Genomic DNA, 15,046 nt, shown 5'->3' with positions numbered 1-15,046 from the left:
AGGATACAGTGACTCCAGCAGCTTTTAAAGCTGATGTTTGGACATATTTTGGTTTGAAAACAAACGAAAGCAGTTACGACTGAGGACGAGAGGATACAGTGACTCCAGCAGCTTTTAAAGCTGATGTTTGGACATATTTTGGTTTAAAAAAACAAACGAAAGCAGTTACGACTGAGGACGAGAGGATACAGTGACTCCAGCAGCTTTTAAAGCTGATGTTTGGACATATTTTGGTTTCAAAACAAACGAAAGCAGTTACGACTGAGGATGAGAGGATACAGTGACTCCAGCAGCTTTTAAAACTGATGTTTGGACATATTTTGGTTTCAAAACAAACGAAAGCAGTTACGACTGAGGATGAGAGGATACAGTGACTCCAGCAGCTTGTAAAGCTGATGTTTGGACATATTTTGGTTTAAAAACAAATGAAAACGAGAGTCACGTGGTCTGTAAACTCACCAGAGTCAAGTAATCCATAAATACTACATGTATATTCTTGTTCCTACAGTATCCCGATATATCATATCGATGCCCCTGTAATGTATTACACCACATTACATTTTTTTAAAAAAAGGTGTCGGATGTCGAATCAGTGCCTACCCATGTAGCCTGGATCGAGGGTCTCGTTCCCCTGGTACCACCGCACCCGTAGGCTCTTAGCGGGGGCCACGTTGGTGACGTCACAGATCAGGTGGTTCACCAGAGACCCCTCGGCGTCCACGGTGAAAGCGGAGGAGACGGAGACGCCGTCGGGCATTTCTGTGGACGAGACTCTTTTTTTTTAAAAAAGTCAAACAACTTTTAAAGTCGGTCGTTGACGACGACTCACTGTAGAGGGTGAAGTCGAGCGACTTCTGGCACGTGTAGAGGTCTTGGAACGTGGCGTGACACACGGGGTCCTCCTCCCAGTCGGTATAGAAGTGGGGCGACCAGTCCGCCGCCCCGGGGATTTCCACGCCAGATAGGACCAACCAGGAGATTACGGGAAAACTGTTGGTGGTGGTGGTCGGTCTACACGTCACTCGCCGGCCCTTCTCTTGGAACCCGACCACCAACCTCTCCGGAACTATTTCAATGGGACATTCCAGTCCTGCAGGGGGGTGGAGGGCTAGGGGTGGGGGCACAGAATGGAACGGGTCAAAGTGGGTTTCACTTAAAGATAAGGGGGCGCAGAAACAAAAGCAAGTTTGGGAGCGACATGAGCAGGAAAAGCCCTCAGGAAGGAAACTCTCCTCCCTTGAAGGAAATACATCATGAATACATGTGGAAAAAAAAACATGCTTACATGACTTACATGCCTTACATGGTTACATGACTACATGACACATGCGGGTCAACAACAACAACAACAACAACAACAAACAATCCTCACACTGTTTCTTGCTGGAAATACTTTGGATAAAAAAAAACAAACTTACTCGACAGAATCCCTTTAGAAAGCGACAGCAGCTCTAGAGTCAACAGCAGAGAAGAGAAGAAACGCGAGGATTCCATCGGAGGTTTGGTGTTTGTTTATGATCCCGTTATAACGGCTCCGGTGTTCGCTCTCACACACACACACACACACACACACACGGTCACAGGAGCTTTTTTTAGGGAGTTAGCCTCAGCTATGCTACACACACTGACAGCAACAGCCAGGGAGGGGAAAGTGTTCAGCATGCCAGTGTGTGAAGCCCTACCCCCAACACACACACACATACACACACACACACACACACACTCTTAGGAAGTCAGGATGTTGGTTTAAAGTTTTTTTGGAGGCACTGAACCCATACAAAGCAGAGCATTTATAGGCTTAGAATAGTTTCATCTTAACTGGATTAAAATAAAAATATATTGGTTGAAGAAAATGGAATTGAAAATGTATGTATTGGTTAAATAAAATAGTGTTGGAATAAATATAAATATTACTGTAAATACATATGGTACTCTATTTTTTTATGTACTGAACTTTATATACTGTTAATTGGTTGAACAATTTTGGAAATATTAAAATGCAAGTTGACATGAATAAACGATTGCAAATAAATACGCTAGATACCTTGTATATACTATGTATTGATTGAATAAACAATATTGGAATTTGAAATATAAAATAGTAGTTAAAAAAAAGAAAATGAACAGCCAAAAGAAAAAAAAAAAACGATTGCAAATACATGTGGTATTTTCCATTTTATATACAGTACTTCATATATCATGGTTGATTACACAATAGAATAGAATAGAATAGAAAATACTAGTTGACATGAATAAACAATTGCAAATAAATACGGTTTCACCTTTTTAGATACTGAACTTGATATACTGTATATTGGTTGAATGCACAATATTGGAATATGAAATACCAGTTAACATAAAGCTAAAAGAAAAAACTATTGCAAATACATACGGTAATCTACTTTTTATATACTGAACTTTATGTACCGTATATTGGTTGAACAATTTTGGAATATGAAAAAGAAGTTGAGATGAATAAACTATTTTAAATAAATACGGTGTACTTTGTATATACTATATATTGATTGAATAAACAATATTGGAATATAAAATACACGTTGACGTAAAAAAAAAAAAAGAACAGCAAAAAGAAAAAAACTATGGCAAATAAATGTGGTATTCTACTATTTATATTTAAAAAAAAACAATATTCAATGGGACTGAATGAAGATTCCTTTAGTTTAAGGGACTTTGTAAAGTCAAACTGACAGCAGAGGAAGAAAAATCTGATATATATTTAAGTATCTATGAGACATTTAAGTATCTATAATACATTTAAGCATCTATGAGACATTTAGGTATAAAATACATTTAAGTAATCTATATGACATTTAGGTATTAAAGACATTTAAGTATCTATAAGACATTAAAGTAGCTATAAGAGATACAGGTATCAAAGGCATTTAAGTATCTAAAAGACATTTAGGTATTAAATACATTCAAGTATCTATAATACATTAAAGTAGCTATAAGAGATAAAGGTATCAAAGACATTTAAGCATCTATAAGACATTAAAGTAGTTATAAGAGATAAAGGTATCAAAGACATTTAAGCATCTATAAGACATTTAGGTATTAAAGACATTCAAGTATCTATAAGACATTAAAGTAGCTATAAGAGACAAAGGTATCAAAGACATTTAAGTATCTATAAGACATTTAGGTATTAAAGACATTCAAGTATCTATAAGACATTAAAGTAGCTATAAGAGATAAAGGTATCAAAGGCATTTAAGTATCTAAAAGACATTTAGGTATTAAAGACATTCAAGTATCTATAAGACATTAAAGTAGCTATAAGAGATAAAGATATCAAAGACATTTAAGCATCTATAAGACATTTAGGTATTAAAGACATTCAAGTATCTATAAGACATTAAAGTAGCTATAAGAGACAAAGGTATCAAAGACATTTAAGTATCTATAAGACATTTAGGTATTAAAGACATTCAAGTATCTATAAGACATTAAAGTAGCTATAAGAGACAAAGGTATCAAAGACATTTAAGTATCTATAAGACATTTAGGTATTAAAGACATTCAAGTATCTATAAGACATTAAAGTAGCTATAAGAGACAAAGGTATCAAAGACATTTAAGCATCTATAAGACATTTAGGTATTAAATACATTCAAGTATCTATAATACATTAAAGTAGCTATAAGAGATAAAGGTATCAAAGACATTTAAGCATCTATAAGACATTAAAGTAGTTATAAGAGATAAAGGTATCAAAGACATTTAAGCATCTATAAGACATTTAGGTATTAAAGACATTCAAGTATCTATAAGACATTAAAGTAGCTATAAGAGACAAAGGTATCAAAGACATTTAAGTATCTATAAGACATTTAGGTATTAAAGACATTCAAGTATCTATAAGACATTAAAGTAGCTATAAGAGATAAAGGTATCAAATGCATTTAAGTATCTAAAAGACATTTAGGTATTAAACACATTCAAGTATCTATAAGACATTAAAGTAGCTATAAGAGATAAAGGTATCAAAGACATTTAAGCATCTATAAGACATTTAGGTTTAAAGACATTCAAGTATCTATAATACATTAAAGTAGCTATAAGAGATAAAGGTATCAAAGACATTTAAGTATCTATAAGACATTTAGGTATCAAAGACATTCAAGTATCTATAAGACATTAAAGTAGCTATAAGAGATAAAGGTATCAAAGACATTTAAGTATCTATAAGACATTTAGGTATTAAAGACATTCAAGTATCTATAAGACATTAAAGTAGCTATAAGAGATACAGGTATCAAAGGCATTTAAGTATCTAAAAGACATTTAGGTATTAAAGACATTCAAGTATCTATAATACATTAAAGTAGCTATAAGAGATAAAGGTATCAAAGACATTTAAGTATCTATAAGACATTTAGGTATTAAAGACATTAAAGTAGCTATAAGAGATAAAGGTATCAAAGGCATTTAAGCATCTATAAGACATTTAGGTATTAAAGACATTCAAGTATCTATAAGACATTAAAGTAGCTATAAGAGACAAAGGTATCAAAGACATTTAAGCATCTATAAGACATTTAGGTATTAAAGACATTCAAGTATCTATAAGACATTAAAGTAGCTATAAGAGATAAAGGTATCAAAGACATTTAAGCATCTATAAGACATTAAAGTAGCTATAAGAGACAAAGGTATCAAAGACATTTAAGTATATATAAGACATTTAGGTATTAAAGACATTCAAGTATCTATAAGACATTAAAGTAGCTATAAGAGATAAAGGTATCAAAGACATTTAAGCATCTATAAGACATTTAGGTATTAAAGACATTTAAGTATAAATAAGACATTTAGGTATCAAAGACATTTAAGTATCTATATGACATTTAGGTATCAAAGACATTTAAGTATCTATAAGACATTTAGGTATCAAAGACATTTAAGTATCAATAAGACATTTAGGTATCAAAGACATTTAAGTATCTATATGACATTTAGGTATCAAAGACATTTAAGCATCTATAAGACATTTAGGTATTAAAGACATTCAAGTATCTATAAGACATTAAAGTAGCTATAAGAGATAAAGGTATCAAAGACATTTAAGCATCTATAAGACATTTAGGTATTAAAGACATTCAAGTATCTATAAGACATTAAAGTAGCTATAAGAGATAAAGGTATCAAAGACATTTAAGCATCTATAAGACATTTAGGTAGCATAAACATTTAAGTATCTATAAGACATTTAGGTAGCAAAGACATTAAGGTATCAAAAACATTTACGTATAAAATACATTTAAGTATCTATAAGACATTTAGGTATCAAAGACATTAAGGTATCAAAAACATTTACGTATAAAAGGCATTTAAGTATCAAATACATTTACGTATCAAAGACATTTAAGTATCAAATACATGTACGTATCAAATACATGTACGTATCAAAGACATTTAAGTATCAAATACATGTACGTATCAAAGACATTTAAGTATCAAATACATTTACGTATCAAAGACATTTAAGTATCAAATATATATACGTATCAAAGACATTTAAGTATCTAATACATTTACGTATCAAAGACATTTAAGTATCTAATACATTTACGTATCAAAGACATTTGAGTATCAAAGACAGGTAGACTTGTCTCTCTGTTTTTACTTTAAGACCGTCAACACAAACACAACTCTGTCAACAATGAGGCCTGGACAGGTTCACTTCCTGATTATGAACGCTGGTCATGCCAAAGTATCTTGACTCAACAAGCCGACATCCTGACCAGAACAATGTGATAATTCCTTTGCTGAACTGTAATCTGTATTTTTCCAATGGATACCAATGGGCGGGAAATTCCTGACATATCTAGCACTGATTATCAGTAATTCCCATTAAAGTTTCGAGACTTCTCTTTCCACTCCGTCATAATTAAACAATTTAAAAAAGTTCTCGTCAATCAGCGAAGAAAAAGATTGCATTTTAATTTAACATTTCTTGTTCATTATAGTATCTAAATCCTGTTCTTTTGACACAAATAATAAACTATTATAACTTTTAACCTGTGAGTACGCATTACAGCCCCTTAACAATAGGAAAATACTACAATTTAAGATGCTCAAGAAGAGATTTAGCTGCTTACAATGATGATGTTTGGCAAACAAACACTATCGCATCTGTAATTATAAACTTATTACACGTAAACAACTACCGGAACTAAAGTATACAACTGAGTGTATTCATTACTGTCAATGTCTCTATGTAAAATAAACATACGTTAATAGTGTTCACAATTTAAATAAAAGAAAAAATAAATGACTGCAAATACTTTAGTTTTTCTCTACTCTACTTTTTATATAGTCTTAAAATGTATAAATCATTTCAGCGTTTTTTTTTTTTTCATTCTTAATTTCTTTCATTTTCATTCTTAAAAAAATAAACACACACCAGGGAGGAAATCTGTGCTCTATACAGAAAGTTAAAATGACCAAATATGAACTTCTATTTTTAATTTTTAATTGTCTTATTAAAATGATTTGAATTTTTTTTTTAATAATGAACTAACACTATTTTAAACATTTTTTTTATTTTTTATCATTGACTAAAATGGATGCCTATGACCCGCACTTTAGTGCTGCCCTCTAGCGGTCTCTTTTTTACTTTATTTAGTAGAATAAACAACTCCTCTTACCTTTGACAGTCACTGTTGCACTCTGGGAGATATTTCCCAGGAAGTTCCCGGCGTGGCAAGTGTAGACGCCCATGTTGTGCTCGGTGGCGTTTTCCACCAGCAGGAGAGACACCCCGTCCTCGTGCAGCTCCACGACATTGTGCGCCCGGAAGTACGTCCAGGAATATTCTGGCCGAGGGTTCGCGGTACTGGAGCACTTGAGCTGCACTGAAGATCCGACTTCCACCTCCGAGTCATCCAGCTCGAGTATTAGTGAGGGCGGGTCTGTAGAAAACATCAGAACAATAGAGGATATATATTTATAGATATCTATATATGATCTTTTAACGCCATATGAGCCCGTTTGCTTCACTTTTGAGAATGAATATTTAGAATGTTTTTCTATCTATTTTATGTTTGTTGTCATATTTAGATTTTACATATTGTTATATCAAACATAATATTTTGTTTATTTACTGATTTACAATTTTGATGTTATTATAATTTAATGAATCAAGTATAAATAACATTTTAACTACATTTATTTAATAATTGTCTCTATACGTGAACTGTATGTTATGACTCATAAGTGAGGCAATTTGTTTAGTTTATAAAAGAAAGGGGTGGAAATTGTTAAATAAAAGCACTAGTAAGTAAGTTTAGAAGACTTGTTTCTGGCTCCACTTAGTGTCAGAGAGGTGTAACAGCAATGGCAGGTAACAAATTGTGTTCCCCGCTTTACCTTTTTGACACCTTTAAAAAAAAAAGTTTAAAAGTAATACATTAATCATTCTTTCATATTTATTGTACCTTATATATGGAATATGGATTTTTACTAATAATAAAAACTATAATAGGGATCTTTAAAAATAAAAATAAAGAAATATATATACATAGATAGATCTTTTCTTTTTTTTACATAGGCATTGAACCCATTATTATATACTTGTATTTTGATTATTTTGTTTGACAATTTCTTTAATACCCAGAATTCTGGAATCATTTTTTAAGCAGGAATGCAAGCTTTGTGTTGCTGTTTGACATCACTTTGAACACATTCCTGTTTAACCCTTGTGTTATCTCCGGGTCAAGGTGACCCTCCCTGGCTTCCATAAATGCAGTGGTGGAGGTCGTTCACCTTCACCCAGAAGCAACCGAAGAAATACAAAAAACACATTTATTTTCAAGCCTTCGGGTCACCTTGACCCTTCGATAACACCAGGGTTAAAGGCAAGTTGTTTCATTAATGGTAATATGCAAAGAAAACCAGGTTATTGAACTAACCAATTTATTTAAAAATCAAACACTGAATTGGAATAGTTTGGTTACAACTCACATGTCACGATGATCTCCACCGTCTTGTTGACTGTTTGATTGTTACTGTCTGTCGCCACGACGAGGTACTGCCCGGCGTCTCTTCGCGTGAGATTCTCTGGAAGTTGTACCTCTTCTCCATCTTTGTACCAGATGATTTGGGGTACAGGGTTACCTTCGGCCTCACAGAGCTTGAGGTAGGGGGTGTTCTCTGGTATAAATGCGGTGGAATTACACGCCAAATCGGGCCCATCTGCAAGAAATCGACTCGTTATTTTTACTTGAAACAGCAAAACGTAACGTTTTACACATTTATTTGCGTAATCAACGGTTAGGTTTTGAAACATCATCACGTAGAAAAAACCTTTGAGAAATACTTTTATCTAAAAAACATCTTATCTGGGAAACCTGGATGGAAATTTCTAATAATATAAGCTTTTCTCACAACGATGAATTTGTCATCTGCCATCGCAGTTACACTTCTCTGACACTGGGGGGAGCCAGAAATGAGCCCTTTAATCATACGTAGTAGTGCTTTAATTTAAACTACCTTAATTACATTATTTATATTCAAGCAATGAACGTTTTGAATTAAATAGTTTATTAAATTCTTCCGTATTCAGTCAAAATACAAGTTGGAAATTTATTAAAACAAATATCTAACCTGGTCTCGATAAAAAAAAAGGACATTTGTAGTTAGAAACTCTTAACTTAATACTTGGAATTAGTTACCTTATTTATTAGCCATAACATGTATTGTATTGCTGTAGTTCGATGGACTTTTTAGCATTTGAAATATCATTAAAATAATTAATCTTGCGTTTTCTAAGGGTCAAGGTGACCCGGAGGCCCATCACTTTGAACACATTCCTGTTTGAACCATTGTGTTATCTCCGGGTCAAGGTGACCCTCTCTGGCTTCCATAAATGCAGTGGTGGAGGTCGTTCACCTTCACCCAGAAGCAACCGAAGAAATACAAAAAACACATTTATTTTCAAGCCTTCGGGTCACCTTGACCCTTCGATAACACCAGGGTTAAAGGCAAGTTGTTTCATTAATGGTAATATGCAAAGAAAACCAGGTTATTGAACTAACCAATTTATTTAAAAATCAAACACTGAATTGGAATAGTTTGGTTACAACTCACATGTCACGATGATCTCCACCGTCTTGTTGACTGTTTGATTGTTACTGTCTGTCGCCACGACGAGGTACTGCCCGGCGTCTCTTCGCGTGAGATTCTCTGGAAGTTGTACCTCTTCTCCATCTTTGTACCAGATGATTTGGGGTACAGGGTTACCTTCGGCCTCACAGAGCTTGAGGTAGGGGGTGTTCTCTGGTATAAATGCGGTGGAATTACACGCCAAATCGGGCCCATCTGCAAGAAATCGACTCGTTATTTTTACTTGAAACAGCAAAACGTAACGTTTTACACATTTATTTGCGTAATCAACGGTTAGGTTTTGAAACATCATCACGTAGAAAAAACCTTTGAGAAATACTTTTATCTAAAAAACATCTTATCTGGGAAACCTGGATGGAAATTTCTAATAATATAAGCTTTTCTCACAACGATGAATTTGTCATCTGCCATCGCAGTTACACTTCTCTGACACTGGGGGGAGCCAGAAATGAGCCCTTTAATCATACGTAGTAGTGCTTTAATTTAAACTACCTTAATTACATTATTTATATTCAAGCAATGAACGTTTTGAATTAAATAGTTTATTAAATCCTTCCGTATTCAGTCAAAATACAAGTTTGAAATTTATTAAAGCAAATATCTAACCTGGTCTCGATAAAAAAAAGGAAATTTGTAGTTAGAAACTCTTAACTTAATACTTGGAATTAGTTACCTTATTTATTAGCCATAACATGTATTGTATTGCTGTAGTTCGATGGACTTTTTAGCATTTGAAATATCATTAAAATAATTAATCTTGCGTTTTCTAAGGGTCAAGGTGACCCGGAGGCCCATCACTTTGAACACATTCCTGTTTGAACCATTGTGTTATCTCCGGGTCAAGGTGACCCTCTCTGGCTTCCATAAATGCAGTGGTGGAGGTCGTTCACCTTCACCCAGAAGCAACCGAAGAAATACAAAAAACACATTTATTTTCAAGCCTTCGGGTCACCTTGACCCTGAGATAACACCAGGGTTAAAGGCAAGTTGTTTCATTAATGGTAATTTGCAAAGAAAACCAGGTTATTGAACTAACCAATTTATTTAAAAATCAAACACTGAATTGGAATAGTTTGGTTACAACTCACATGTCACGATGATCTCCACCGTCTTGTTGACTGTTTGATTGTTACTGTCTGTCGCCACGACGAGGTACTGCCCGGCGTCTCTTCGCGTGAGATTCTCTGGAAGTTGTACCTCTTCTCCATCTTTGTACCAGATGATTTGGGGTACAGGGTTACCTTCGGCCTCACAGAGCTTGAGGTAGGGGGTGTTCTCTGGTATAAATGCGGTGGAATTACACGCCAAATCGGGCCCATCTGCAAGAAATCGACTCGTTATTTTTACTTGAAACAGCAAAACGTAACGTTTTACACATTTATTTGCGTAATCAACGGTTAGGTTTTGAAACATCATCACGTAGAAAAAACCTTTGAGAAATACTTTTATCTAAAAAACATCTTATCTGGGAAACCTGGATGGAAATTTCTAATAATATAAGCTTTTCTCGCAACGATGAATTTGTCATCTGCCATCGCAGTTACACTTCTCTGACACTGGGGGGAGCCAGAAATGAGCCCTTTAATCATACGTAGTAGTGCTTTAATTTAAACTACCTTAATTACATTATTTATATTCAAGCAATAAACGTTTTGAATCAAAAAATTTTTTTAAATCCTTCCGTATTCAGTCAAAATACAAGTTTGAAATTTATTAAAGCAAATATCTAACCTGGTCTCGATAAAAAAAAAAGGAAATTTGTAGTTAGAAACTCTTAACTTAATACTTGGAATTAGTTACCTTATTTATTAGCCATAACATGTATTGTATTGCTGTAGTTCGATGGACTTTTTAGCATTTGAAATATCATTAAAATAATTAATCTTGCGTTTTCTAAGGGTCAAGGTGACCCGGAGGCCCAAAATACAAAATGTGTTTGGGGTATCCCTTTTGGTTGTCTCTGGGTCAAGGCGAAACACTTTGTGTTGTGTTGTTTTTCAGAAACAAAACATGTTTTAAAGTGTACCAGCGTGTATACTTACACAAAACTGTAAGAATAATTCCCTGTGAGGAGCTTTTGATTTCTTGACCTTCTGGTCGCAGATCGATCATGGCCTCACACGAAAGTTCCTTGTAGTTATTTCGTCTAGTTACTCGCAAATCTTCAACCATCGTAAAATGCCGTCTCGGTAGCTCAAACACCCGCCGTGGAGAAGGAAGATCCACGTTCAGAACCACGGTGAGGTTGCTGATGGGCACTGAGATGTTCACGGAACACGTGACCGTCACCACGTCGCCTTCTCTCGCCACCGGTCGGTCCAATTTAAAATTGACTATTGGGACGTCTGCGGAGGAAATAAAATGGATCAACAACATTGGAGTCGCTTTTTTTTAAGGAAGTCGCGGTTGTAGACTTACCGTAGACCACCACCTTGGCCTTCTTAGAACACTGTTTCTTTGGACTTCCATGAGGCGGGTTGATGAAACATTCCGGGGTGATTCTCCAATTAGTCAGGTTCGGTACGGACCAGGTTAAGTTTGGAGAAGAGCTGGTGGATTGAGGTTCAGTGCCCCCTACAGGAGCCTCCCAGCCTATCTGCTCATAGTCGCTGTCGGTGACGGAGCAGACGATTTTCACTGGATTTCCATACAGCACTGCAACAGTGGGGGGAGTCAGCGTGATGGGACAGCTGCCATCTGAGGACCCAAGACAAACATTATGTCTCCTTTATCGTAGCAGATATGCTTTATTTTTATTTGAAACATGTGAGAGTAAAAAGTCTTAAAATTGATTTGAAATTACACAATACATGTTCCAATGTCGGACACTGGGGGGAGCCAGAAATAAGCCCTTTAAATGTACGTATTGGGGCTTTAATTTCAGCTACCTTAACTATATAATTTATATTCAAGCGATAAAGAACATCTTGAGTTAAATATTAAAGTTAAACAAATGTATTTTTCAGCGTTTTCTTCCATATTCAGTCAAATTCCATGTTTGTATTTTGTATTGAACTTTATTGAAGCACATTACAAAACTAGTCCCGATAAAAAAAAGTAAAATTTGTAGTGAGAGACTTTATTTTAAACTTGACATTATTATTTATGTGCCTTAACATTTATGATATTGTTATAGTTCGATACTTTTTTTGCATTTATCAAATATCATTGGAATTATGACATGAAAGATATATTTCAAAAACAAACAAAAAATGTTTTGATATCATTCTAATTAAAAATATAAAAATTAATTCAAAGATATGAACCATTCCACCTTGTTGAGAAAATTCTAAGTTAAATTAATCTAAACCGATCTTCATAAATGTTTTCAAAGTTAAAGAAAACAACATTTAAATTGAATATAAAATAATTTATTATTAATTGATATAGGATTTATGAGGCTAACCTGACCACCTGTAATGTAACTTAATAACTGTAACTATAACAAGTTATTTTAAGGGTATTTTTAAAAACCCCGTGACTAAGAATACAATCAACATTATCTCGAGAAACTAAACTGTAATTTGTATATTTGTATTTGATGACTAGTTAATAACGTTAAGAAGTTGTAAAAAATAAACGAGTTAAATCTGGAATGTAATCCATCTTGATCCGTTGTAAAGATTTACGTTCATATTCAGTGTGAAGTTGGCTGTGTGTTCAGAGCTTTATGCTTCCCAGAAAATGTGGCATTACACTGTAATAACTCCTGGATTAGGATTGTATTCCCTCCTGAAGTACAGGCAGTAAAAGAGAACATGATAGTTGACTATAGGCCACTTTCATTTGTTTTTTATTGACCAGTTTTAACATTGAAAATTAATATCAATACCTACATGTATCGAATTATTTGTGTAAAATACAATAAAAGAAAACAGGAGTTAGAACAGTTTACTTATTACTTTTCTTTAATTTTATTTATTTTGGTTTTTTTTTTGTACTTTATCAATCTCGTTTAACTTTTTTTCCATTATTTAATTTTTGTATTCTGTACTGCCATCAAAAAACAACACTGGAAATAAAAGTTTATGATTCTGATTCAAAAACAAATAAAACAACAAATAAAACAGTAAGACTATCATCTCAAAATCTACATCTTATGAATAAACAGAAGTGTTATATAGATAATAATTGTAAGTAAATTGTAAATTGTATGAAAAGTAATGCAAGTTGAAAAAGTGTACTTTTGAAAAAATGTAAAAATAAAAAGAATAAAATGAAATAACAATGACCCAAACTACAAGTTTATTTAATAAAAAAACAAACATATTAATATGCTAAAATATGTATGTATGTATGTATATGTAAAGAAAAAAAAAGAAAGAATGATTAGTTAAAAGCAGTAAAATAAAAACATGAAAAAACATACTTTTAAAGGAAAAACATCACGAGTTTGTGTCTTAGCGAGATAATCACCCCGAGTTTAATCTCCGTGTCAGTCGCAGCAAAAAGAAACGACAAACAAAGATATATTTATTTATCCTAGTTGATAAAGATGTTGCTACAAAGAATGATTCTCTGGACAGTTTAGATTCAAGCAGTCAGAAAAAATCCAACCGGTGGATCCAGAACAACCATGACCGGGTCACTTTAAAATTTGCTGAATATCTCCTGTTTAATCTTGAAAGTATCCATGTCGGAATCAGGGCCCGTGGACGACATAAGACCCTCAGTTCTACTTCATAAGGGCCAATTTTCTCTTTCATAAAAGATGATTCTGCAGCAACACACACATGTTTTTCAACATCCGTCCAAAACTTTTTTAATTCCTAAGCTAGTGTTACTCGTAATAAACCTTCAACACCTGGACTTGTTCACCTGAACAGCACCTGAGGTTGAAAAGAGAAGCTCCTACCTGTCACCCCGAGGAGGAACCCCACGACGAGAAGCTCAATTTCCCTCATTGGATGTGTTTACTTGTGTGATGTGAACAATGTCTCCTCTGTGGTGAGTCCAGCTCCACAAAGCTGCTTTTCTGTTACTGCCCACTTTCTATTCCAGCCTTTAAGAGAGAGAGAGAGAGAGGGAGAGGGAGAGAGAGAGGGAGAGAGAGAGGGAGAGAGAGAGAGGGAGAGAGAGAGAGTGGGAGAGAGTGGGAGGGAGAGCGAGGCGCTGAAAATAAATGCAGTTGAACTTATAATAAAAAGAGGGAAAGTTATTTCGTTCACAACCGGTGAGGATTTTCCCAAACGTGTGACGAAGCTCTTGTGTTTTACTCAAGATTAGAAGATCCAGATCTACATGAGTCATAGAAGAAGAGACTATCCATCTGTCCATATATCTATTATTCCACCCATCCATCTAACTATCAATCATCCATCCATCCATCTAACTATCAATCCATCCATCCATCCATCCATCTAACTATCCATCCATCTATCCATCTAACTATCCATCCAACTATCAATCCATCCATCCATTCATCTAACTATCAATCCATCCATCCATCCATCCATCCAACTATCAATCCGTCCATCAATCTAGCCATCAATCCATCCATCCATCTAACTATGAATCCGTCCATCCATTTATCCATCTAACTATCAATCCATCCATCCATCCAACTATCAATCCGTCCATCCATCCATCTAGCTATCAATCCGTCCATCCATCTAGCTATCAATCCATCCATCCAACCAACCATCCATCCAACTATCAATTGTCCATCTAGCCATCAATCCATCCATCCATCTATTCTTCTAACAATCAATCAGTCCATCAATCCATCTAACTATCAATCCCCCTGTCCATCTAAGTATCAATCCCTCCATCCACCCATCCAACTATCAATCTGTCCATCAATCTAGCTGTCAATCCATCCATCCATCCATCTAGCTATCAATCCATCCATCCAACTATCAATCCTTCCATCTATCTAGCTATCAATCCATCCATCCAT

General features: G+C 34.5%; 1 protein-coding gene across 1 annotated transcript in view; it reads right to left on the bottom strand.

Annotated features, from left to right (window-relative positions):
* LOC148064931 (hemicentin-1-like) overlaps nt 1–14,216 on the bottom strand; it is a 41,020-nt gene extending 26,804 nt beyond the window's left edge. Inside the window, exons 1-9 of the mRNA XM_087809619.1 lie at nt 14,003–14,216; nt 11,566–11,844; nt 11,190–11,492; nt 10,236–10,466; nt 9,112–9,342; nt 7,987–8,217; nt 6,672–6,935; nt 830–1,108; nt 601–759 (exon numbers count right to left, since the gene is read on the bottom strand). Of these exons, the coding sequence (XP_087665745.1) occupies nt 601–759; nt 830–1,108; nt 6,672–6,935; nt 7,987–8,217; nt 9,112–9,342; nt 10,236–10,466; nt 11,190–11,492; nt 11,566–11,844; nt 14,003–14,051 (2,026 nt within the window). The 5' untranslated portion in view covers nt 14,052–14,216. The remainder of the gene's footprint in view (nt 1–600; nt 760–829; nt 1,109–6,671; nt 6,936–7,986; nt 8,218–9,111; nt 9,343–10,235; nt 10,467–11,189; nt 11,493–11,565; nt 11,845–14,002) is intronic.
* Between the last annotated feature and the right edge of the window lie 830 nt (nt 14,217–15,046).

The sequence above is a fragment of the Callionymus lyra genome, chromosome 15 (genome assembly GCF_982586985.1).
Source record: "Callionymus lyra chromosome 15, fCalLyr1.hap1.1, whole genome shotgun sequence".
NCBI classification, from domain to species: domain Eukaryota; kingdom Metazoa; phylum Chordata; class Actinopteri; order Syngnathiformes; family Callionymidae; genus Callionymus; species Callionymus lyra.
Note: the sequence above shows the minus strand (reverse complement) of the source record. Positions and strands in the feature narration are given on the sequence as shown.